This window comes from Coffea arabica, chromosome 9c (genome assembly GCF_036785885.1).
Source record: "Coffea arabica cultivar ET-39 chromosome 9c, Coffea Arabica ET-39 HiFi, whole genome shotgun sequence".
NCBI lineage: Eukaryota > Viridiplantae > Streptophyta > Magnoliopsida > Gentianales > Rubiaceae > Coffea > Coffea arabica.
Window position 1 is genome coordinate 4535351 of NC_092326.1, and position 23120 is coordinate 4558470.

At 35.3% G+C, this 23120-nt stretch overlaps 1 protein-coding gene and 1 pseudogene across 5 annotated transcripts; one reads left to right on the top strand and one right to left on the bottom strand.

Annotated features, from left to right (window-relative positions):
- The first annotated feature begins 286 nt into the window (after positions 1 to 286).
- LOC113708859 (uncharacterized) lies at positions 287 to 16053 on the top strand. 5 transcript variants are annotated; one of them, XM_027231521.2, is made up of 8 exons: positions 287 to 427; positions 2214 to 3045; positions 8888 to 9076; positions 10127 to 10218; positions 11764 to 11823; positions 11905 to 11974; positions 14733 to 14936; positions 15528 to 16053. In XM_027231521.2, the coding sequence occupies exons 2-8, from the start codon at positions 2326 to 2328 to the stop codon at positions 15912 to 15914; spliced, it is 1722 nt and encodes a 573-aa protein (XP_027087322.1). In that variant the 5' UTR covers positions 287 to 427; positions 2214 to 2325; the 3' UTR covers positions 15915 to 16053. The 5 variants fall into 5 exon arrangements, with proteins under 5 accessions (XP_027087322.1, XP_027087321.1, XP_071920569.1 ...); XM_027231520.2 differs by having other exon boundaries at positions 288 to 427; positions 2231 to 3045; XM_072064468.1 differs by having other exon boundaries at positions 288 to 427; positions 2231 to 3045; positions 15533 to 15770.
- A 4970-nt stretch (positions 16054 to 21023) lies between these two features.
- On the bottom strand, positions 21024 to 22941 carry LOC113708415 (cell division cycle 20.2, cofactor of APC complex-like; annotated as a pseudogene).
- Positions 22942 to 23120: the final 179 nt, after the last annotated feature.

Consider the following 23120-nt stretch of genomic DNA (forward strand, 5'->3'; position numbering starts at 1 on the left):
TAAAAATACATAAAAGCAATTGATCCATTTGAACTTTAATTTAAACATTCCCATGATAGAAATAAAATGGAAAAGATTTATTTCCAAAATAAAGCCTTTTTTTTTGAAAAAATAAAATTGGAAAATATTCATTTCCAAACTAAAACTTCTTTTTTTTTTAAAAAAAATTTATTTATTAATTTGACAAAAATAAAATTGATAGAGGTGCACATTACTTGGCCTTTACATGCTTGTACCTCACTTTTTACCCAGCAACAATTACAAAATGACAAAATATATTCAAAAAGCAAAACGGGGAGAAAGCATTCTTGACTCGCACTCATAAACAATACGTGTGTGTGTGTGTTTCGGCTCTTTCAATCTTTTTCTAGAATTATGCTCACTGCCTTTCTGCTCTTCCGTCCATCTTCAGGCCTCTAATTCTCTGGTAATTAATTCCTTTTCTACGGAATTTTGTTAACTTGGGAAATTTCCTTCAAATATGTATGTAACATCACACACAGACACACACTTGTCCGCGTGTATCTGCGTGCGGCGTCGTTTATTCTGTCGTTTTTTTTTCCTGCCTAATTCATTGAAAGGGATTGATCTGAGGTTTTGATTAATTTGGGGTTCTGTTTGTTCACGATATTTTAGGTTTTATGAAGTAAATAAATAGCAATATGATTGTTTTTAAATTTATATTGTTATTCTTTTTTTTTTGCCCCCTTCTTTTTATCATTCAATAGGATATGTAGCTATGGAAACTGAATGAAAGCTGCTGAAGTTAACGAAATTCGAATGATTGAATAAACAGAAATGTGGGTTTTAAATTTTTTTTTTGGGTGGAATCTGTTTACTGGTATAAAATTAAAGAGCTAATTCATGAAGCAAAGAAATCCTGGGGAAGAAAAGGAGACATTTGGGGATAATTTGAAGAGGGGGAATGATGGACAAACCGAGCAACTTTCTTCGAGTTGTGGAGGCTTTACCTGTGCTGTTTCATGGCCAAATAACAACAAAGAGAAGAAAATTACTAGACAGTGTATATTATTTAAATAAATATTTACCTCAACAAGTAACTGAATAGAGATTGCCCTAGATAACGAGACAATGGTTGATTAATAGAAAATTGTTGAGTCGAATGTTTACTAGTTGGACATTGTTAATGTAGCTGATAGGGGTGGTGTTGCATATGGTCGAAACAAAAGGTAAAACAAGAAATCAACTTTTTGATAAAGTAGGATTTGGTAAGAAAATTACGTTGAGTAGCTTTTAGTTGTGTGATAGATGTCCTTTGGGTTTCATTTTTCGCTCTAGTTTAGAGTAAATATGATAATTCGGTGCATTTGGATTTCGTTCTGTCACTGAGGAAGTCTCAACTGGAATTTTCTTTTTGTTTTCTTTGAGTACAAGCATAGAGATTTGTTTTCATGAGAACTGCATGCACAAGCTGAGATGAAAGGTATTTCTTCAAATTTTGGATTATCTTAGAGGGTTTATGCCTTTGGAGAGTGATGATCCCAATGCATGATACCTGTAGGGGAAAATTTTGGGCGTGCAGTACCTCTTGCTTCTGATTAGCAATGAGTGGATTGATATTAGCTTACTAGGTTCAAGTCCTTGGCTTTTTTTTGGTTTACAGAACCAGTGAATTATCTATCTGTGGATGCTACATCTCATTTGGTAGCTTGTAAAAAGCATTTATTCCCTGGGCTTGATTGTGATTACCTGTTAAGTTTGCACCCTTGAGAATGTTTTGCAACTGTCGATATGGTTGACTCAACTGAGCCATGATAAGCGTGGAGCTTGAGAGTTTGATCTCCTGTATGTTTCATTAAAGTCAGATAATAAACAAAGATAAAATGCTTGAATTTGTAGAGGATTGAATGTACAGCATTGAATCCGATGCTGGGCAATTATTCGACATCAAAACAAACAAAACGACCTAGATGTTAGCAGCACTCATTGCCTACTTCATGGTCCTGTCTCTGGGCATCCCATTACTTTGTCTGTTGTTTGTGCTCTTTATTGTGAACTCCTGGAAAACTGATAAACGAAGTTAAAATTCCATTGATGATTTTCAAGGCTGTTAATGCATAATTTTTTTTTTTGTTTTTTACCTTTTTCTATAGGCTATGGTGAAATGCCATTATCCTGCCAAGTTTCACTATAAGTCGTTCTCACAAGTGTCCTTTATGTGGCTGTTTTTAAATTACTTGCCCACATTTTAGAGCTTGTCTCCATATAGGCTGGGTGATGGCTCTTTTGCATCTTCTGATCCCTCACCATCCCAGTGCTGGCAGTTTTGTGGAGTTTCTCGCTTAAACTCGATATCTGATTTCTATGGAATACAGTATGAATGGAATGAGTGAAGACCATTCCTCCCTGGGCAGCTCAACAAAGAGGCCAGAAGGCCACAAAACCCGCTACAATAAGGATGTCATGCCAGGGAGTGAGCTTTGGACGGATGGACTTATTTGTGCTTTTGAATTTGTACGGGGGCGTAGGAGATCAGTACGGTCAAAATCTTATTCCAAGATCTTGTCAATCCCTCAAGTAGACACTGGGAATGTCACTACACCCATGCCTACTCATGGAGGGGTTGAACCTCCTGCTCAGAGAAAAAGCATGATAAATTCCAAAGATCCAGCAACTCTTCATGAGATTGGTGCTTCCGGGAATGGTGCTTTGGATAGTGATGCAGATAGACCAAACATGCAATCAGACTGTTTGCATTCTGTGGAAAGGTTTGAAGGTAGTCATTGGATTCCAATTGGATGGGCTAGAATTTCTGAACTTGTTCAAACTGTGCAAATTGATGCTGGATGGTCTGAACAGCAAGTTGATTTGATGGATGATGAAGAGGACCTCACAGTTGCTGATTTAGCTGCTCCTTACTGGGAGCGTCAAGCTGGGCCCACATGGTGGTGTCATGTTGCTGCAGGGCATCCATGTGTAGATGCATGGCTCAACAGTGCCCAGTGGCTGCATCCTGCAATTTCTGTTGCATTAAGAGATGAAAATCGACTAATAAGTGACAGGATGAAGCATCTCCTTTATGAGGTGGATAAATTATTTAGCATGCAAGTTATTTTACTTCTTAATGATCCTGCTTTTCTGCCTGATTGCATACTTTATCCAATATCTATGGGGAAATGAACTGATATCAACAAAACACAACTTGTATGCTGTCATATGAAGTTTTGTGATTTGGACAATATTTTTGAGCACTATAAGTAACTGGTAATGATTGTATGGTTAATATAAATTACCATATGTCAGACATGCTGTTTTGGTTGTTTAACTAATTGACTGTGAAACTTATTTATCAAACCATGCCAGTAAAATATAAACTGTTGAATAGGGTCCTCTAACTCATTTTCTCAATTTAAGACACGTAATCCATGAAAATTTAGTGCATTTAATCCATGAAAATTTAGTGCGACCAAGTTTTTAGTGCTCCACTAGGAATTTGACTGCTACTCTATTCTTCTCCTTTTTTCAGTTTCTCTGCAGACTACAATCTTGGATGATTTTGACATGATACTTTTATTTGCTGATGTTAGATACTTTTATTTGCTGATGTTATAGGGAGGAATATATTTGTAATAGTAACTAGGAACATGGAAATACAACTGATGGTGATGGTAAGTAGATGAGTACATGAGTTGATGCTGAACTAGCATAAGATGTTGTAGTTGAAATTTATTGATGTTATCTTGATAAAGCTTGATCAATTGGCCTAATGATCTGTAGTTAGGGAATGCACGATATTTGGTAACAAAGAGACGGAAAGGGGGGGGGGGAGGAAAAACTCTGCACATATTAGTCTGGGGCTGGAAGACTATTAAGCTACTTGACCAGCACACTCGATTGCAATGGTCACACTTTGGAATCACGGTGCACTGCCTTATTTCCCTTCAATGGGCTTGTTCATGTATGAAGATGTTGTGGTGTTTTTGGATAGGCTACTGATTTGCTACATAAGCTAATAGCTGAAGCATTCCATTATTGAATCCACACAAGGAAAAATGCAGATTCTTTAGAAAAAACGTTTTTGTCTCTAGTGAGTTGAGTTTCTAGTCATCATCAGTATACTGCCCATGTCTGACGCAGACAAGTTAGATCACAAGATCGTTTGGTACATAGAAAGGAGGCAGTTTATGGAAAAGACTGCTCTAGCAGCACAAGATGAGAATCTTCCTATTCTAAAGAAAATATTATCAGCAGCTGCAATCCATTCCCTTTGCTAATATGTCAAGATTACACCTGGAAGCTAATTTAAAAGTATAAAGTCCATGACGATGGAAAATATCTCAATAATGAAGTACTCATGGATGTTGTATCCCATTTACAAGAAAGTCTTATTATGTGTTGCAGTACCTAGGTACAAAAAACAAAATATGATGCCACAAGTGCTTTCCCTTGCCTAATCTACAACATTTCCTTCATTAACTTGATTTAATATTTTGACAGACCTACTTGTTACCAAGCATATCAACTACCTCTTATTCTTACCTGTTGTCAAGACATGACTATTAGCCATAAAATTTGTAGCTTTGCACATAAGCAAAATTTCTCATCCTTCATGTCTCATGACGCATGTCATCTTGTATTGTCTAGACAGGAGTCTTACTTATTCAATTCGCAGCTTTGCTCTTGAAGCAAACTTTGTCATCCTTCTTGTCTCATTGAGAAGAAAAATACTCACCAACAAAAGCTCTGAGTGGTGGCTATTGGGAGAGCTTTTACTGTTTAAATTTGAGAATAGGTATTTTGGAAGGAATACATCTAGTCACAGTATTATGAGTGACCAACTAGTATTTATAGGAGTACAAATCTAAAAAACTATTTACAAGAATATTTATATTTTCTTAACACTACCTCTCAAGTTGGAGCATATATATTATAAGCACCCAACTTATTACAAATGTATTTCACCCTAGAGCCCCTTAAACTGTTGGTAAACAAATCAGCCAATTGATCTACAGACGGTACATGAGATGTTTTGATGACTCTGTCAAGCAATTTCTTTCGAATGAAATGACAATCAACTTCAATATGTTTTGTTCTTTCATGAAACACTGGATTAGATGCAATATGAACGGCCGCCTGATTATCACACACTAAATTCATAGGCTGTTTATGCTCAAACCCAAGTTCAAGTAACATGCTCTTCAACCAAACCAACTCACACACAGTGTGAGTCAGAGCGCAGTATTCAGATTCTGCACTTGATCTGGAGACAACTGTTTGCTTCTTACTCTTCCACGATACTAAATTATCACCAACAAACACACAATATCCTGTGGTCGATCTTCGATCTGAGGCAGAACCAGCCCAATCTGCATCACTATATCCTTCAATATCAATGTGTCCATGATTTTGATACAATAACCCTTTTCCAGAAGCACTCTTAAGATATCTGAGAATTCGTATAACAGCATCCCAATGACTAGTACGAGGGGTATTAAGAAATTGACTCACAACACTCACTGCAAACGAAATGTGAAGTCTCATTACAGTGAGATAATTTAATTTACCCACAAGTCTTCGATATTGTCTAGGATCATCTAATAATGCAAGTTGATCTCCTACTAATTTCACATTAGAATTCATAGGAGTATCCAAAAGTCGACAACCTAACATTCCAACTTCACTCAGCATATCGAGTACATATTTCCTTTGGCATAAATAAATTTCATATTTAGACCAAGCTATTTCAATACCCAGAAAATACTGTAGATGACCTAAATCCTTTGTCTGAAAGTTTGCCTGCAGATTGGATTTAAGTTTCTGGATCCCCACAACATCATCACTTGTAATCACAATATCATCCACATAAACAACTAATCAAATTTTACCAACATTAGAATGTCGATAAAATACAGAGTGATCTACTCTACATCTTGTCAGGCCGAACTCCATGACAACACTACTAAACCGACCGAACCAAGCCCTCGGAGACTGTTTTAATCCATATAAGGATTTTTTCAAACGACAAACCAATCGCGAATTCTCTCCCTGAAAAACAAAGCCAGGAGGTTGCTTCATATATACCTCTTCTTCCAAATCTCCATGTAGAAATGCATTTTTCACATCCAACTGATGCAATGGCCAATTATAAGTTGCTGCCAAAGAGATAAGAAGACGAACCGAGGTAATCTTTGCAATAGGAGAATGTTTCTAAGTAGTCTATTCCATACACCTGAGTAAATCTTCTAGCTATCAGACGAGCCTTCAATCTATCAATAGAACCATTAGACTGCACTTTTATAGTGTACATCCATTTACAACCAACAACAGGCTTACCAGAAGGAAGAGGAACAAAATCCCAAGTACCATTTTGTTCCAAAGCAGACATCTCTTCTTGCATAGTTAATCTCCAACTAGGATGATTAAGAGCATGGAAAATAGACTTGGGAATGGAGACAGAATCAAGGGAAGCAACAAAAGAAAAATACGACATAGAGAGACGAGAATAAGAAACAAAATTAGAAATAGAATGAGAAGTACAATGCCTCTTACCTTTGTGTAAAGTAATAGGAAGATCTAACTTAGAGGAGGGCATCAAACCTGGATTTGAAAATTGAGAGTTAATTGGTGAAGTGCATGGCATATCAGGAACTATCTCAACCATGGAACGATGAGAATAAACTTGAAGATTATGATGAGATAATCGAGTTATGGAATCTGGTGGACCAGATAACTCAAGTAATAAAGAGGAAGGGACTGGTAAAATAGGAGAGAAAAAAGAGGGACACTGGTCTAACTTACAAGGTATACCGTGTTTCATAAAATATGGAGTGGATTCAAAGAAAGTAACATCAACACAAGTAAAAAATTGATTTAAAATTGGACTGTAATATCTATACCCTTTTTGCGCTCGTGCGTATCCCAAGAAAATAAACTTAATAGCACAAGGATCTAATTTATCCATCCCGAGAGCAAGTTGATGAACAAAACACACGCATCCAAAAATACGAAGAGGTAATTTAAACACAGGTTCATGTGAAAAAAGAATGGAGTGAGGTAATTGGCCTCCAAGGATATTAGATGGCATGCGATTAATTAAACAACATGCAGTTAGAATTGCATCGCTCCAAAATTGTTTGGGCACATTCATGTGCAACAAAAGTGTCTAAGCAATTTCGATTAAATGTCCAATTATTTTTTTAGCAATTCTATTCTGTTGTGGAGTGTGAGGACAAGAGAACTGATGAATAATACCGGACTTAGTCATAAAGGTATTAAAAGGAGTGGAAAAATATTCTTTCGCATTATCACTGCATGTACAGGCACACCAAATTGATTTTTTATTTCTATAACAAATGCACAAAAAATGAAATATAATTTTGAACGATCTTTCATTAAATAAAGCCATGTAACTCTTAAAAAATCATCAACAAAGATTGCAAAATATGTAAAACCTAACTTTGAAGTGACTCGACTAGGACCCCAAACATCATAATGAACTAACAAAAAGAGTTTAAAAACCCGTTTATTAACTGTAGGAGCAAAAGAAACACGATGATGCTTTCCTGACTGACAAGACTCATATTCTAACGAAAACAACTAACTCAAAGTAGGAACGAACTTTTTCAAATTTTGTAAAGATGGATGATCTAAATGACAGTGAATTTCAAGAGGAGAAACAGTAGCAGGACATGCAATCGGACCATTGGAGTTGAAAAAATAAAAACTATTATGCTCATGCCTTTCACCAATCGTCCTCTTTGTCTTCAAATCCTGAATAGCAACAAAATCAGGAAAAAAGTAACTGAACACTGTAGAAATTTGGTGAGTTTACTAACAGACATTAGATTAAAAAGTAAATTAGGTACGCAAAGAACAGAAGACAGCAGAAGAGATGGGTTAATTTCTACAGTGCCTAGTCCTTTAACTTTAGTGGTAAATCTGTCAGCTAAAGTAATATGAGGGAAGGAAATACTCTTGAAAATTAGAAAAATTTTTAGAGGTACCTGACATATGATCAGTAGCTCCGGAGTTAATAATCCATGAGTCATTACTTTTTTGTGCTAAAGAAACAGAGGGAAGAGATGCGTGATTTGTAACTTGGTACTGTAGGAATTTAATATAATCTTCCTCGGATATAGTAAAAGTCTTCTAGGACCCATGTGTTGAAGAATTTGATTTAACTTGGTCAGTGGTAACCGCATTGGCAAAACTTTCAACCATATCGAATAGCACTTCAAACAAAAAAGTAGTCAAAATTCGTGATGAACAGTAACGCGTGAACAATACTTTTTGAACAGTATGCATGAACAGTCGATGAACAGTATCACGTGAACAACACGCGATGACCAATATCGCGTGAACAGGACTTTTGCTAGATGTTTAACCCTAATCCTGGGACTTTTGCTCTAATACCATGAGAACAGGTATTTTGGAAGGAAAACATCTAGTCACAGTATTATTAGTGACCAACTAGTATTTATAGGAATACAAACCTAACAAACTATTTACAAGAATACCCTTACTAATTTATTATTCACAAAAATACTTATATTCTCTTAACAAAATTATTTAACAAAACAATGATGATGCTTCATGTTCAACACACAGGACAAAAGACTTGCTAGACAAGGTGCAAGATTTACCTTCATACCATCAAGAATTAGTCCAGGGGCATACTATGAAAAAAGTAATATGATTGGTCAAACATGTTAATTCCTTGAATTCTGTTGGTGTTAAGTGAAAGGAATTTTGATTCTTCAGCTTTTACTTTGAGCTGTTTCCTTTCCCATGTCCAACAATGGAAAAAAGGCCAAGTTTAGATAAGTGTTGGATGATTTTTGTATGATGGAAAAGATCAAGAAGTTTAATAAGAATAACTTTTTTCCCAGAATGCATGGAAACCTAATTAAATTTTAAACTTCTATAGGTACCAGTTAGGGTGGCTGGGGGCCTATTGTTTGAGCTCTTGGGGCAATCTGCAGGAGATCCATATGCTGATGAAGATGATATACCCATAGTTCTTCGTTCTTGGCAAACACATAACTTTCTGATTTCTGCTCTGCACGTGAAAGGTTCTGCATCAAGAATCAATGTTTTGGGCATCGCAGAAGTTCAGGTATACTTGTTTTACCTCAAGAGTCTTTTAAGTGATCTTTCTATCCTAATATTAGTTGATTTTGATTATAAATCCACTACAACACTATGCCAAATATTCTTTAGTTTTTTTGGTACAGAAAATCCATAAACTCCTAAATGATTGAGATGTTCGAGTCCTCTTATTCAAGGTTTGGTTGCATATCTATGTTCTTTACAACAATTCAAACACACTTGGAGGGACCCTAACATTTGACCCGACATAGTATAGGTGTCTTCCGCTATAATGTCCCCTGTCAGGAGGTGTGGGGGTATAACTTGCTTCCCATTTCTTGCAGGAAAGGTATCATGATTGGCTTAAATTGGATTTTCCACAAGCTTCTGGCCTATGTTATTCGGACCATTATAACCCCCACCAAACCCTTGTCGACACTTCACGGCACTGGTACTAGCGTGGAATATGTTCTTGACACTTCACAGCACTGCCTATGTTACTCAAGTCTCTTCATTTACCTGCACTGAACACCCATATCACCATTGCCCTTAAATTGGGTGCTAGACTTATGGAGTATGCCTTGCTGCACTAGTGTATTTTTACTTTACAATGATGATAAGCGACAAAACGATAATTCGGTGGATTTGCTAGTGTTCTATGGCTTCGGAAATCAATTAAGTTCTCCAATCGTCAGCTACCAGCAACTGTGGATTGATTAAAGTACTGTTGTTTGTCTGCTAAATGGTTGAAGTGTAATATTATTCTCATATTTACTAGAATGTCCGCTGAACCCATGTATCTGTATCCGATTCTTTAGAATTGTCCCGTATCCATTTTAGATGGTTGATGAATTAGACACCTAGAGACATACCGGAATTCAATATCAGCATGCGAGACCCAGAAATATAGCTTTAGGATGCACCCTATGAACTACTTGTAGGTCCTAGTTGAACTCACTTATGAACCTTCGTGGTACAATATTTGCTTTACAACTGTTAGTGTCTTTGCCACTTTTTGGGACATTTTGGTAGTTCAGCATCTTTTATCTTGAACGGGATTATACTTTTCCATTTATAGGAGCTACTTGTAGCTGGTGGTTACAATGCTCCAAAAACAGTACATGAAGTTATTGCACATTTAGCTTGCCGTCTTGCTCGATGGGATGACAGGTTAGTTGATCTTTTCATAGTTTACTATCCTGTTAGAGCTGCTACTCTGAGTGGATTTCTAGATGACATTCTGTAGATGCATGATTATAAAGGGAATTCTAGATGTCAGTCTTTATTCCTTCTTTTTCCTGAACATGAAGTTGGACACATGAGTGCGCATAAGAGAGGATTCAATCAACCAGGAAAGTAGTTTAAGTGGGCAAATCGCCCCTGATAATTGCATCATTGTGCCTGGGCTGTGAGGGCTCTCAGCCACATAAGTTTAAATTAATGAAATTTATAAATACACTTGCAAGCTTCTAGTTGATGGTTTTATTTCTGCAGTTTTGCTTTGTGGTATAATGGAACTCTTGGTACATTGAGTTGCTTCAATAATAAGGGACGTAATAAGAGTCTAGAACCCCAAGCATCCTTATCTTGTCATGTGATGAAATCTAGGAGAAAAAGATGAAAAGACAATAAAGTGGCAGCAGTTTAAGTCAAATCCGATCTCCTTCTTGAAGCACGCGATATATATATATATATATATAAATATATATATATTGTTTTTCATCTTATCAAGGTTGGTGATCACTTTTTTAATTTAAGAGAAAAAGGGGTATTTGGCTGATAGATTCAATACAAAGTGCTGATGAGTGATGAAGACAAGGTTTTACAGTTGCTATTTTGAGTTTGCAGGGTAGAGGAGTGAGAAAGTGCTATATAATGTCTAGAATGTCTAGTAGTTTAAATATTTGGTCCTGACATAGTTATAGCTGCAGGAAGCAGGAAAGCTAGATCTTTAACTCCCCAATCAGGCTTTACAGTGGCCCCTTTACCATGCATGCAGTAAACTGACCATTAAATTGACGGTGCCAAGATTGATGGTGAATTTCTAAGATTCTGAAGCTAAAAAATATACATACACACACACACAGAGATACAGTTGCAACCATACTGGTGTGATGAGTAATTACAACAGAATAATTACCATCTAGCTGCTTAATTTAAATATTGCTTTTCCTACTCGCTCTCACAAATTTCTGCCAGGTTCTTATGTTAGAGCCTGATGGTTTAAATAACTAAAAATGCTGTTAGCTGATGATTCCACTGAGTACCTATTTGCTTGATGGTGATTTCATGATTTCATGAGTTAAATAACACACCAATTTGGTAAAAGTAAGTAGTTAACTACTGTCCTTTGACCAGCTACCAACAAGTGCAATTGTGAAGTAATTAGCATTTCTGTTAAATTATTCTTGCCAAGCCTTTCATTCTCTGTCGTTGTTAATCTTTAATTCTTGTTGATTTTGGTGCTGCTGCTTTTCTTTCCTGCTGGAAATCATCCCCTGTAATTCTAGGCAAAAGAAGTAATAGAATTTTGTGAGCTTTAGCAGCTACCTTCTTTCAAAGACCTCCACTTGTCCATCTTCATACCACTGAAATTAATCTTCAACTCTTGAGAAAAGTAGCCATCTATGTTTTAGCATGATGCACAACCACATAACTCTTACCCAATTAGTTTTTGGAAATGTTAATATGGAATATTTGTTTGTCTATTGTTAGATTGTTCCGAAAATCGATATTTGGTGTGGCTGATGAAGTGGAATTGAAATTTATGAACAGGTATTAATTTCTTGCTCTTGAATATTTTTGGTACTCTTTTGCTTGCTTTTTTTCTAAGAAAAACAATTGTCCTGTAATCAGGAGGAACCATGAGGATTTGAATCTTTTCGGCATAATTCTGAACCAAGAAATCAGAAAGTTATCAACACAGGTATACCAGTAAATCTGCTAAAGGTATAGAGTGCTATTTCTTTTGGTCATATGCTGGGTGGGGAAACAAATGGCATATCATATTTGAGCACTGAAAAATGAAGCAGAAGAATCCTGTTTAACAGCCAGATTAAACTGTAAGAGCTAGGAAAGAAGATGCCTTATTATGCAGTTCAAAAAGTTATCAGACTTGTATTGCCATGTGCATATGTGCATGTCTCTATCTATGTGTAAAGATGTTTTTCTGTTAAAATAAAAGGTGGCAAGTGATATTGGCACTCCAACATTGCCTTTTAAATTTTTTAAGACAAATTTGCCCCTAGAACTCCACCTTCAAATGACCGCATCAGGAGTCCTCGCCATCAATGGCTCCAGACACTTCCAATTGCACCATCTTCCTCTCACCTACAAACTAGCATATCTTTTACCCTCCGTCTCCCATCATCTTTTCCCAACTAAAGCCACACCAAACTTTACCTAGACACTTATGTTCCTATGCAAAGCACATCTCAATCATGGAGAGTTAATCCAAATTAGAGGTGACAATTTGTCCCAAATTCCAATGGGTTACCCATGCTCATGGGGACTTTGGGCGGGATGGGTACTGGAATTTGATATTAGGTTTAAAATGGGACAAATCCCAATGGTACCCATTAATTGATGGGAAATTTTGGAAAATACTTGGGTACCCATTAAGCTCAAATAGCAAGGGCTCCGTTTGGATTACCTATTTTTGGGGGATGTTTTTGAAATATTTTATTGTATCAGTGTCTATGAAATTTTTTTTTGAAATATTTGATATACTAATATGGATGGGATGTTTTTTGAGTTATTGCATATTACTGTAACATTGTATTTGAAAAACTTATTTTTTGCAAAAATAGCCAATCCAAACGGAGTCTAGATTCAAAAATTATCTTTAACAATTTTTATAATCATACCAGCGAATATAATCTAGTAGTCTTCCTAGTCATTATCCACAAGAATTTCCAGCATTTCAGTCAGTTTAGACCTGTCATCCTTGGACAATGATGAGGATAAATATTCAACACCCTAAGTACCTTAGCCATTTTGATATATGTTGGAATATGGCTGTATATCTATCTTTTCTTTTATTTGTTAATCCAATTTTTGGTGGAAATCTTAAGTATAAAGCACTTGCATGTTTATTTAATAAAACTAAAAGAAATTTAATAAATCGAAATATTAAAATTATATAAAAAAATAAAAAATGAATTAAAGGAAAAAAATATGTAGAAAATAGATTTGGGTATTGGGCAGGATCAATCTAAACCCATCCCAAAGTGATCCCGCCCAAGTTAGTCCCAAAACACATATAGGTATGGTTGGACCCAAACCCATATGATTCGGTTCCATCTCAAATCCAAGCAAATCTCGCCCATCCCGCCCATTTTGCCACCTCTAATCCAAATCATTGACATTGATATTGGTGTAGTATAGATTACCGTGTCTTTCTTCCCTGCCCCATGAATTTCCAAGGCCTACAAGATGATAGAAAAACTGCTACTACTCATTAGCCAAACCCATTGCATAATTGAAAAAAACGAAAAAAAAGACCCTGAGCTATACTCATAAAAAATGAGCTAGTTTGTCCAATTCAATGGAGTGGGTGAAATTAATTTATTTCCTACTGGTGGATTTGATTTGGGCAATGAACATCGAGATTCTTTTGGCTAAATATTGGATGGGGCCACTGAAATGTTTTGGTTTAGGGAATTTGAAATTTTCTGGATTGGGATGTGGGTTTTGCGTAAATTCTGTTAATCAGAAGAAGATATTACAACAGAGAAGAATTCAAGGAGGTTTGGGTACTTGAAGAAGTGACGAGGCAAAAGAATTCATTTTAGGACTGGGTGCAGGGAAGCAATGGATCAAAGAAGTAGAAGAAAAAGGATAAAAATGTTTTTTCAACTTATAAAAGTCAAAGATGGAGTGCCAGAGGCTATGCTTGGAGTGCTAATATCATTTCCCTAAAAAGGGTTCTATATATATATCTATGTACTATAAAAATTGTATGCATTTTTGTTATCATTATTGACTGCAATACAGCAAACCCTGTAGCGTATATGTATCTCTTGAATTACTTGTATTTCTGGAGAAGGGCATTGAGAGGAATGAGCAGCATGAGAGGAATGAGCGTCCTTGCCTTCTGGCTCTAGTTCTTATCTAAAAGTGATGAATGATCTAATTTGAAATTTATTATTCTGATTGTAACTACTAACTTAAGAGGGAAAGCATCTGTGACATACTTTATAGACTCTAGGGGGGAGGCACAGGCTATGCGTGTACAAATTAAATAAAGAGATTGATAAGAAAAAGATACTAGTTATGGCTTTGAAAAAGAGACGACGGCGGTACCATTTTACCTATAGTTGTGAGGTTTAAAAGTTTGAAAATTGATGGGAAAATTGATACTTAACCTCCTTCTCTGGCTTTCTATATATTGTAGATGTTATTGTCATGAACTCATGACTGTATTAAAACAGTTGTTTTGTCTTTATGTATATATCTTCATCTTTGTTGGTTCGGTTCGTGTCTTTGAACTTTCTTTGGTGTTTGGTCTTATTGTTGGAACAGTAAAGCTCCATGCTGTAGCTCAAAAAGGGTCATTTTTTTCTGCTTATTACTTTTTCTCCCCCACGCCCAGGTCTGAAAGGCAACAAGCTTGTCATATTAGAATTAGCTTAGCAGCGACATATTATTTTTTCTGTCATTGGTTACATCTTCCAGAATTCCAGGTCATCAGGGTGAAATGGTCACTTCATGCAAGAGAGGAGATTGTGTTTGAACTTCTCCAGCATTTGAGAGGAAATACAGCTAGAAGTCTGCTAGAAGGAATTAGAAAGAGTACAAGAGAGATGATTGAAGAGCAAGAAGCAGTTCGAGGCCGCTTGTTTACCATCCAAGATGTCATGCAGAGCACTATTCGTGCATGGTTGCAGGTATGTTCATGGCTTGTGCACTGGTTTCTAGTACAAGATATTGTGAATACAACTAGCCTATGACGTCGTATCTAACAGTGGATTTTAAGTGTTCCTTGAAATCTTTACATACCTTTAGTTCCTTTTAGAAGTGATGGATTTCAAACTTAGTCTTCATCTAAATTCCTTTCCATGGCTTCGTCTGCTTGAAGACCATCCTCCGAAAAATAAATGTATTTTTTGACATAACAATGGTTAAGTCAATTGCTCTTTTAATGGAACATTCTACATTAGATCAACAAAGAAAACTGTTAGGCTCTCTAAGCTATCTCATGTTCTTTTTTGTTTTTGTTTTTCCTTTTTTTTTCCGTTCTTAGTAAGTTCCAAATGACCAAATTTTCAGTTATAGCTCTTAGACTTGACATATTTTATTTGGATAGCTAATATTGATAATAGATATTTGAAACAACTCTTCTATTTTAACTGTTTCATAGGAACGATATAATACTCAATCACCTGCCATTTTTCTATCCTTTTCATTTATTTCCCTAACATGGGAAATAGTTTTAGAAATTTTGACATGGGAACTTCGTCTTTTTCATTGACCGTCAGGATAGAAGCCTTAGAGTCACGCATAATTTGACTGTTTTTGGTGGATGTGGCCTTGTGCTTACCATTATCACTGGCTTGTTTGGAATCAATGTTGATGGGATTCCTGGAGCTGCGAACACGCCATATGCATTTGGGCTGTTTTCGGGCGTACTTGTTTTCTTAGGTATTGTGCTAATAGTGATTGGATTGCTCTATTTTGGGTTAAAAAATCCCATCAGCGAGGAGAAGGTTGAGATTAAGAAATTGGAATTGCAAGAGATGGTAAAGATGTTCCAGCATGCAGCAGAGACTCATGCCCAGGTCCATAAACCAGTATCTCGACATAATCTGCCCCCAACAGCAGCTGACAAGTTCTTACAGGAAGCAGATTATCTTCTCATCAGCTAACGGGAAATCAGATGTATCAACTATCATTAATTTGAAGTGTAGAGTAGAACTTGCCTTATTTCTCTTTTGTACGAATCGAATTGTTGGACTTAAAATGAAAGAAACGATTTGAGCTGATAAAAATCAGGCATATTTCTGACATCGTGTAATTAACCTGCATGGTCAAATCCTCTTTTAGAGAGTCCCATTAAAAATCCCCTTACTGATTGACGTCAAGAATTATGGACTATGCCATCATTTACTTAATGTTTTCCCCTTTTTGTTGTTTTCACTTCTGTGATGCCATTACGCGTGGATATTGTTATGGTAAACTAGGAGTAGATCTACTCCATCGATCCCGGAAGCTTTTGAGAGTTTGGGTCTGGAATTATTTGGAGTGCATTATAGGCTGAACCTCGATTGGAAAGACTTCAAATGTTGCTTTATCTGTCTTCTGTTTTATGTATGTAATATATTTCGACGTAATGGTTAAGTACTCATTTTCGCATTTTAGGAGATCAACGCATGCTAATCAAGGGGGAAAAAAATCCGAGTGGCTTCCAATTAGTAGTCAAGTGAACTTTTGATTTATCAACAATTAAGAATAAATTTTTTATTTCCGATCTATCAAAGTGCAAAATATTGGATCTTTTGTTAAGTTCAGCAGTTAATATACTCATTCTGTTCCACTTTGATAGTCCTATTTTCTTTTTTCGTCTATTTCAAATTGTAGTTCACTTTTTAATTAAAGAATGTAGTTATATTTTAATTTTTCTAAAATATCCTTATTCAATATAGGTTGTTGTTACTATAAACCTATCCCATTTAATTAGAGTTGATTTTTTTTTTACTATCAATTCAAGTTCTCGTAAAGTTGTACTCTAATTAATGTGAGGGTATTTTAGAAAAATAGCTACCTAAGTTGATTGTTCCAACAAAATTAATTAATTTTTCTTAAATTGTGTAAAAAAAAAAAAATCAGGACTATCAAAGTGAGACGAAGGAGGGGTATTACGGGCATAAGCATTTTTAAGTCGGTTAAAATATTTTTTCCATTCCAATATCTAGCTTCTATTCTATAATTTGTTGTTGATTTGCTAAGTGTCCTTTTTCTTTACAAAAATAACATTGGCAATCTGTTATATTTCTTCTTCTTTTATTTCTCCTATACATCTTTTTCTTTTTCGGAAATTTTTCTCTACTTTTGTAGTATTTTGCCTTTCTTTTCTTCATATATTTTCTTTTAATTTTCTCTTAATTTCTTTTGTTAATAAGAAATTGTTAAGTTTTGATATAGCTTGCACTCTATTATCTTATCAAAAAATTTTATGGAAAATACGTCTAATCCTTTTAGTAGTTTATCAATAAATATTATGCATGCTGAATACAATTTAAAAATAAAAATATCTTTTGAATCAAGAACAGTAAATATAAATATTGTGTTAGCCAACCCAAACTTAAATTATGTTTTCTCAAATTTGGGCACCGAAATGGTATCAGAGCCCAATGATCTCATAAATATTCCCCTAATCCCCAATGATTTCATGAATAATCTCACTATTGTCATAAATGATCCCCTAATCCCCATAAATAATCCAACAAAGACCATAAACTATAGACAAAATAATGACGATGATTATATTTCAGACGAAAACTTTGAGACAAATCCAGTACCCATTAGATACTTTAATAATGACGTAGAATATAACGATTCTAATTGGCACTATCCATCTCCTTAAAATAGAAGAATGTCAAATATGTGACTCTATGTTATTCCTTATTAAAGAATACGCATATTAGTTGCAACAATTAGACAACAGAATTTCATATTATCACGAGGAATGGCTTCACGTCACTTTATACAATTGTAACCCAGAGACAAATGGCAGACGTTGGCTCATTCGAAGACAAATGGGAAAAAAAAAAGTAGAGAAGTCGCTGACATGGACTCACTTCAAGATCTACGGCGCATGTTGGACATTGGTTACACTGTAAAAACTATTTTAAGCATCGTGGCAAAGTCCGGAGAGGGATGAGACAACAAGCATGGGTAAAACCTAAATCAAAATAAAGAATTATACAACATGGATACATAAATAGTACAAGAACCACGAGCTTGAGATATCAATACACACGTCTATTTGTTAACTATTATTTGAAGATATCGGTAACTTACAATACACACTATTAGTTTTTTAATATAGTTCCATATTAAAATTTTCAAGTAGATTCACAAGAACGGACATTTATTTTTTCAAAAATATCTGAGTTTAGTCTAGATATCTTTAGTGACTTTACAATATCTCATTGTACTATTGAAAAAAAATTCGTTGCCTATACATGATAGTAGTAACCGGATTCCGATAATAATTGGCAGAAATTAGTGGATGGGAGTAAATATGATAAATATTGAAACTTTAGGGGTTGGAATTGCTAATGTACTAAATGTTTGGAACCAAAACTGCAAGTCTTTCTAATAAGTACCTCTTTTAAAGGATAACGAGGACGAAAGAAAAATGGAGATCGAAATGGTTGAGAATTGCCCATGATTTAAGACCTTAAACAAAGACCTTATTCATAATCAAGTATTTGTTAGTATATGTGCCCTAAAGACGATCACTTATAGGGAAATTCACATGTACTTGAACTATTTGTACTCTAATAAATGATTTTTTATCATATTGATTGCTTGTATATTCATACTTGTATGATAAAGTTCTTAGAATAAATTTAATCAATGGAATCATAAGTGTTATGATGATGAGATTCATTAGATTTAATAAGTTTATTCTTAAATATCTCTAGTCACAGTATTAATCATAATGGGACATTGTTAATACAGTTAGATTGTCATATACTAAACCACTTCCATTGAGAAGTAGTAAATCTCATCTACTATGGTGTAGTGACACCTAAGTTAGTATATGGGTGCTTGATAACATGATCAAATTCACTAAATTGACCTACATAAAGATTACCTTTTGTGCCAAAAAGGATATATCTCTAAATGGTGTTTTATGCAAGTGATCCTTGGACTTGAAGTTATCATGGTGCCTTGAGTATGGATGGATATATTTCATTTGTTCTATGATTGTTCCCGTAAAAGGGAATGCTCATATCATTAATATGTTGGGTATATTCTTGAAGTATGGATAGATTGTGAATAAGTTTCAACGATTTACCACCTTTTATGGAAGAGGAATTATCTCTTTAATGGCCACTTGTAGAAGTACAACTCATAAAATCTTAGTACTAAGAGAGTGAATTTTAGAAAGGTATTTCTAAGTAGTTGTTCTTTTGAAATTATATTTTAATACAAGAAATATGTATTAATCATATTATAGAATTGGCACAATAAATATATATATTATATATTCCATGATTAATGTTGAGATAAAATTGGTAAAAGGATATTAATTGCATGGTAAACGTCCATTGAAAGCTGAAGTCATCCACTTGACTTTTCTTAAGAACTCGGGTGGTCAAGACTCATTGTTAGATGCTAAATTTGATCTACAAGAATGAGTTGATTGATTAGATAAATGAATGATAAATTAAAAGAGTTTTAATTTATCTATAGCAAATTCTTATTGCCAATGTACTTGAGGACCTAATGGGTCACACACATTAAGGACTCTTTTCTTGCTAGACTAAATGAATTTCAAGTAAGGTCTTGTAAAAGATAAGGTTAATAACTTATAGTTGAATTTGAGAGACAAATTAAACTTAAAAGACTAATAATGCAATTATGGTTGAGTCCTCCAATACAATAGTTCTATTAGAAAAAGGAAATTTGTTACCTTAAGAAAAAGGAAATTCGTTTTCTTTATGAAATATGACTTCTATCTCCACATAGATTTATTCAACCTATTGTCTATAAAAGACTTTTATTCTCTCATAAAGAATAGACACATTTTTAGAGTGTTTTAGCAGAAAAATGAAAGAAAAAATGTTTTTAAAATTCGGGAAAAATTGGAAGGGAAAAATGTTTTTCCTATTTTGGCCAAAAACCCTAGTTTTGAATTTGAGTTTATTTTCTCTACTCTATTACGTGTGGGTTCATCATAAAACTAGCTAGCACTAGTTCTAATGAGAAAAATTCAGCCTTGGAGGTTTTTGGCAAGAGGAGTTCGTGTGGATCACCGTTAGAGGCCGGACGCTTGAACAGCTTCATGGACGTCTCACCTTCCTCTACTTCAGATTTGTCAGACTGTTCGCGTGCATTACCTTGATTGAGGTAATTCACTTGAACACCTTCTTATGTTATATGTAATTGTCAAGGTTATAAGGTTCTTTGAGAAATCAAAAATTTTAAATTTTCGCTGCGTATACTTATTTGATTCCTTACAGTATTTACGTCTATGTTTTTCTTGCTCGAACGTCGAATTGTTCCAAAGCCAAACCAAATTGGTTTTCTCCTTCTAAATGAATTGATTCCCGTCAAAATAAGTTCGCTTCCATTGATATTTTCTACTTGTTTTTTTGACACGCTTGTTTTTAAATAAAAATTTTGTTCTTAAAGAAGAAATATAAAAATTGAGACACTCCTGTTAAGAATTGATTGTTGTAAAAGATGAATCTTATAAAAGGTTAGAGGTGAAAAAAGTAAACATGAAACCAAAATCACTTGAACTGATCATGGCTAATAGTAGTAGTCTGATATCGCTGCTTCAATTCAAAAAGAGAAAAACGAAAACAGAAGGTATCATTACCAACTGGTTTCCCCAAAGCATGACATCCAGCAAAGTTTGAGTAGGAGAGAACCCATAACTTTGATAGGATTGCAGACAATTTCACCTTGCTGCATCAATGGAACTTTTCCCCACTATCCAAAGTCCAGTGTCACAATATTTAGCAGCTAGAAGTATGTGATGCAGGCATGGTGAGGGAAAATTGCCTATACAAAATTGTTATATACAAAATTCTACTCTATTCCACCATATGGCAACTACAACTATCTGATGCACGCCATGTCAGGAAATCATTGTTTTGCGTTTAGGCTAAGCCACTTCAGCAGATCCAAATACTTTCCAGAATCTCAGAGCTTCATCTGCAGCTGCACTTGCAACAGTGTATACATATGGACTCTGATTCATGTATAACAAGCAAGAATCAGTAAGATGCAGAAAATGACAAGAAGGATAATGTAATTTAATTGCATGGAAAACATTGTTCAGTACAGATAACAGTAACTAGTACAAGGAATGTATTTTCAATTTTTTCGGCAAAACCATAGACACCTAAGCCACAGAGAGCACTCTAGATGTATGACCCTCGAGCTCAGCAATCCTAGTCATGAAAGGGTGAGTTGGTTATCATTCATCCCATGAGAGCTCTAAATCTCGCGTTCATATCTGTTCCAAAGCAAACAAGTGACCTGTGAACCTTCACTGAGTTCAAGCATGCCCCAGTGTTGAAATTCCAGGACATTGTGGAGTATCACTAATGCTGCCACCAGATGCTTTGAAATGCCGCCACCAGATGCTATGGAGTATCACCATAGCAGGTTACTTTGAAATGGATGCCAGGTACTGCAGCTGTATGGTCTTCAAAGCAGTGGATCCATGGATTTCGAGAACCAGAAGATGAAGAAGAAGGAGAAGCTATTGATATGCTCCACATATAGAGCAAATTATTGTTCCCCCAACTTGCTAATTGCTGCCCTGAAGAAGACCATTTCAACCCACAAGCCTATTGACTATGCCCTCTGTAAGTAACAGTAATAAGGGATCTAACTCTGACATCATTGCTTATGATTATAATGTCCATTCCTCCTGTTGTCAAAACATAATTATTCCGATCGGCTCTGTGTCCTTCACGCAATAGCCTCACCTGTACCCAAGAGGAAACACAGAATAATACACATGAAGAATCAAATATGAAGAAAAACTACAAAAAAAAAAGGCATTCAGCCTAATAATTCAGCAAAGGAAGCTTAATGCAAGAGAATTTGACTCAAAGGACCAAGAAAGAACTTGACCTTCTGATGATTTTGCTTTTCATGTTTAGAAGCATGACTACCTAATTCAGCTGTAATATTAACTAGTACTGCCACAAAATGCTTCCATAGAATCACACAGATTACATTATTTCGTTATTTTCTTTTTTCTTCTTACTGGCGAGTGCAAAGTAAATCCAGGACAAAGAAACTAAGCAAAATCGATCAACACAAAGCATACAAAAAACTTGGATATATACAGCTGCACAAACTATATGAGCCTATATAGACCTGCAAATACCAGCTAAATGTACCATATGAAGTTTACATCTAAAGGTTGAATCAAGAAAAAAGTAAGGAATACAGCTTCTGTGCGACAGGAATGCACCTGCTTAGTCCAAGTCAAACCATCAATCAAAAGCTTAAACCCTGAATATATTCAAGGCCAAAGGTTGGAAAACTATACTCAGCCTGAAAGTATTATCATATATATACTTGTGCAAACAAAAATCTTAAGTTGAACACTTTGCTTAGCAGTTCAGCCAAATACAGAAAGTTAAAGATTGCAGCAAAAATTGCTGCAGAAAAGAGACTTACCAACTGGCCAGACTCAGAGTCCCATATTTTAATATGTGAATTGTTCAAGCCAACAGCAAGATGCTTCCCATCTGGTGCCCAGCTAACACTTGTCACCGGTCCCAAGTCATCCACATTCTCCCACAAGATGAATAGCAGATCCAGGATCTACATCCCATAAATAGATAGAATCCCCAAGGCCAATAGCAATCACGTTGCTGGTGCTCCAGTCCAACAAATTCAGATAACAATCATCAGTAATCTTAGGAGCATCCAAGGTCCTTTCTGCTACCTTTAAAAAAAAAAAAAAAAAAAAAAAAAAGCAGTCCATTGCAAATTAGATAATGTTTTAAATAACCAAGCAGTCAAATCCACCATTTATTTAAAAAAAAAAAAAAAAAAAAAAAAAAAAAAAAGAGGCCTCACTTGAGGGATCCTCCTCCCCTTGACAGGTTTTGTGTGTAAAAGACGTGGTTCTTGAAAGCTTTTCTCCACTTCATTATTTTTTTCCCTTTTCCCTGTTGCACTGCTTTTTCAATTTTTTTCATTTACTTCTTATTTCCATTTCATCCTAACGAAACAGAAAAATGCTTACACAGGCTTTTGAACATTGGCGACCTAAATGCAAATACCTTCACAGGGTCTTGTTTTCACACACTTTTATTTGCTTTTCATCCTAACAAAGCAGAAAAAGGCTTAGTCAGGCTTTGGAA

Coding starts and splice junctions, on each gene's coding strand:
- LOC113708859 (XM_027231521.2), top strand. CDS start 2,326: ATGGAATACAGTATGAATGGAATGAGTGAAGACCATTCCTCCCTGGGC. Junction 9,077..10,126: donor TGGGCATCGCAGAAGTTCAG/GTATACTTGTTT, acceptor TTCCATTTATAG/GAGCTACTTGTAGCTGGTGG. Junction 10,219..11,763: donor CTTGCTCGATGGGATGACAG/GTTAGTTGATCT, acceptor GTCTATTGTTAG/ATTGTTCCGAAAATCGATAT.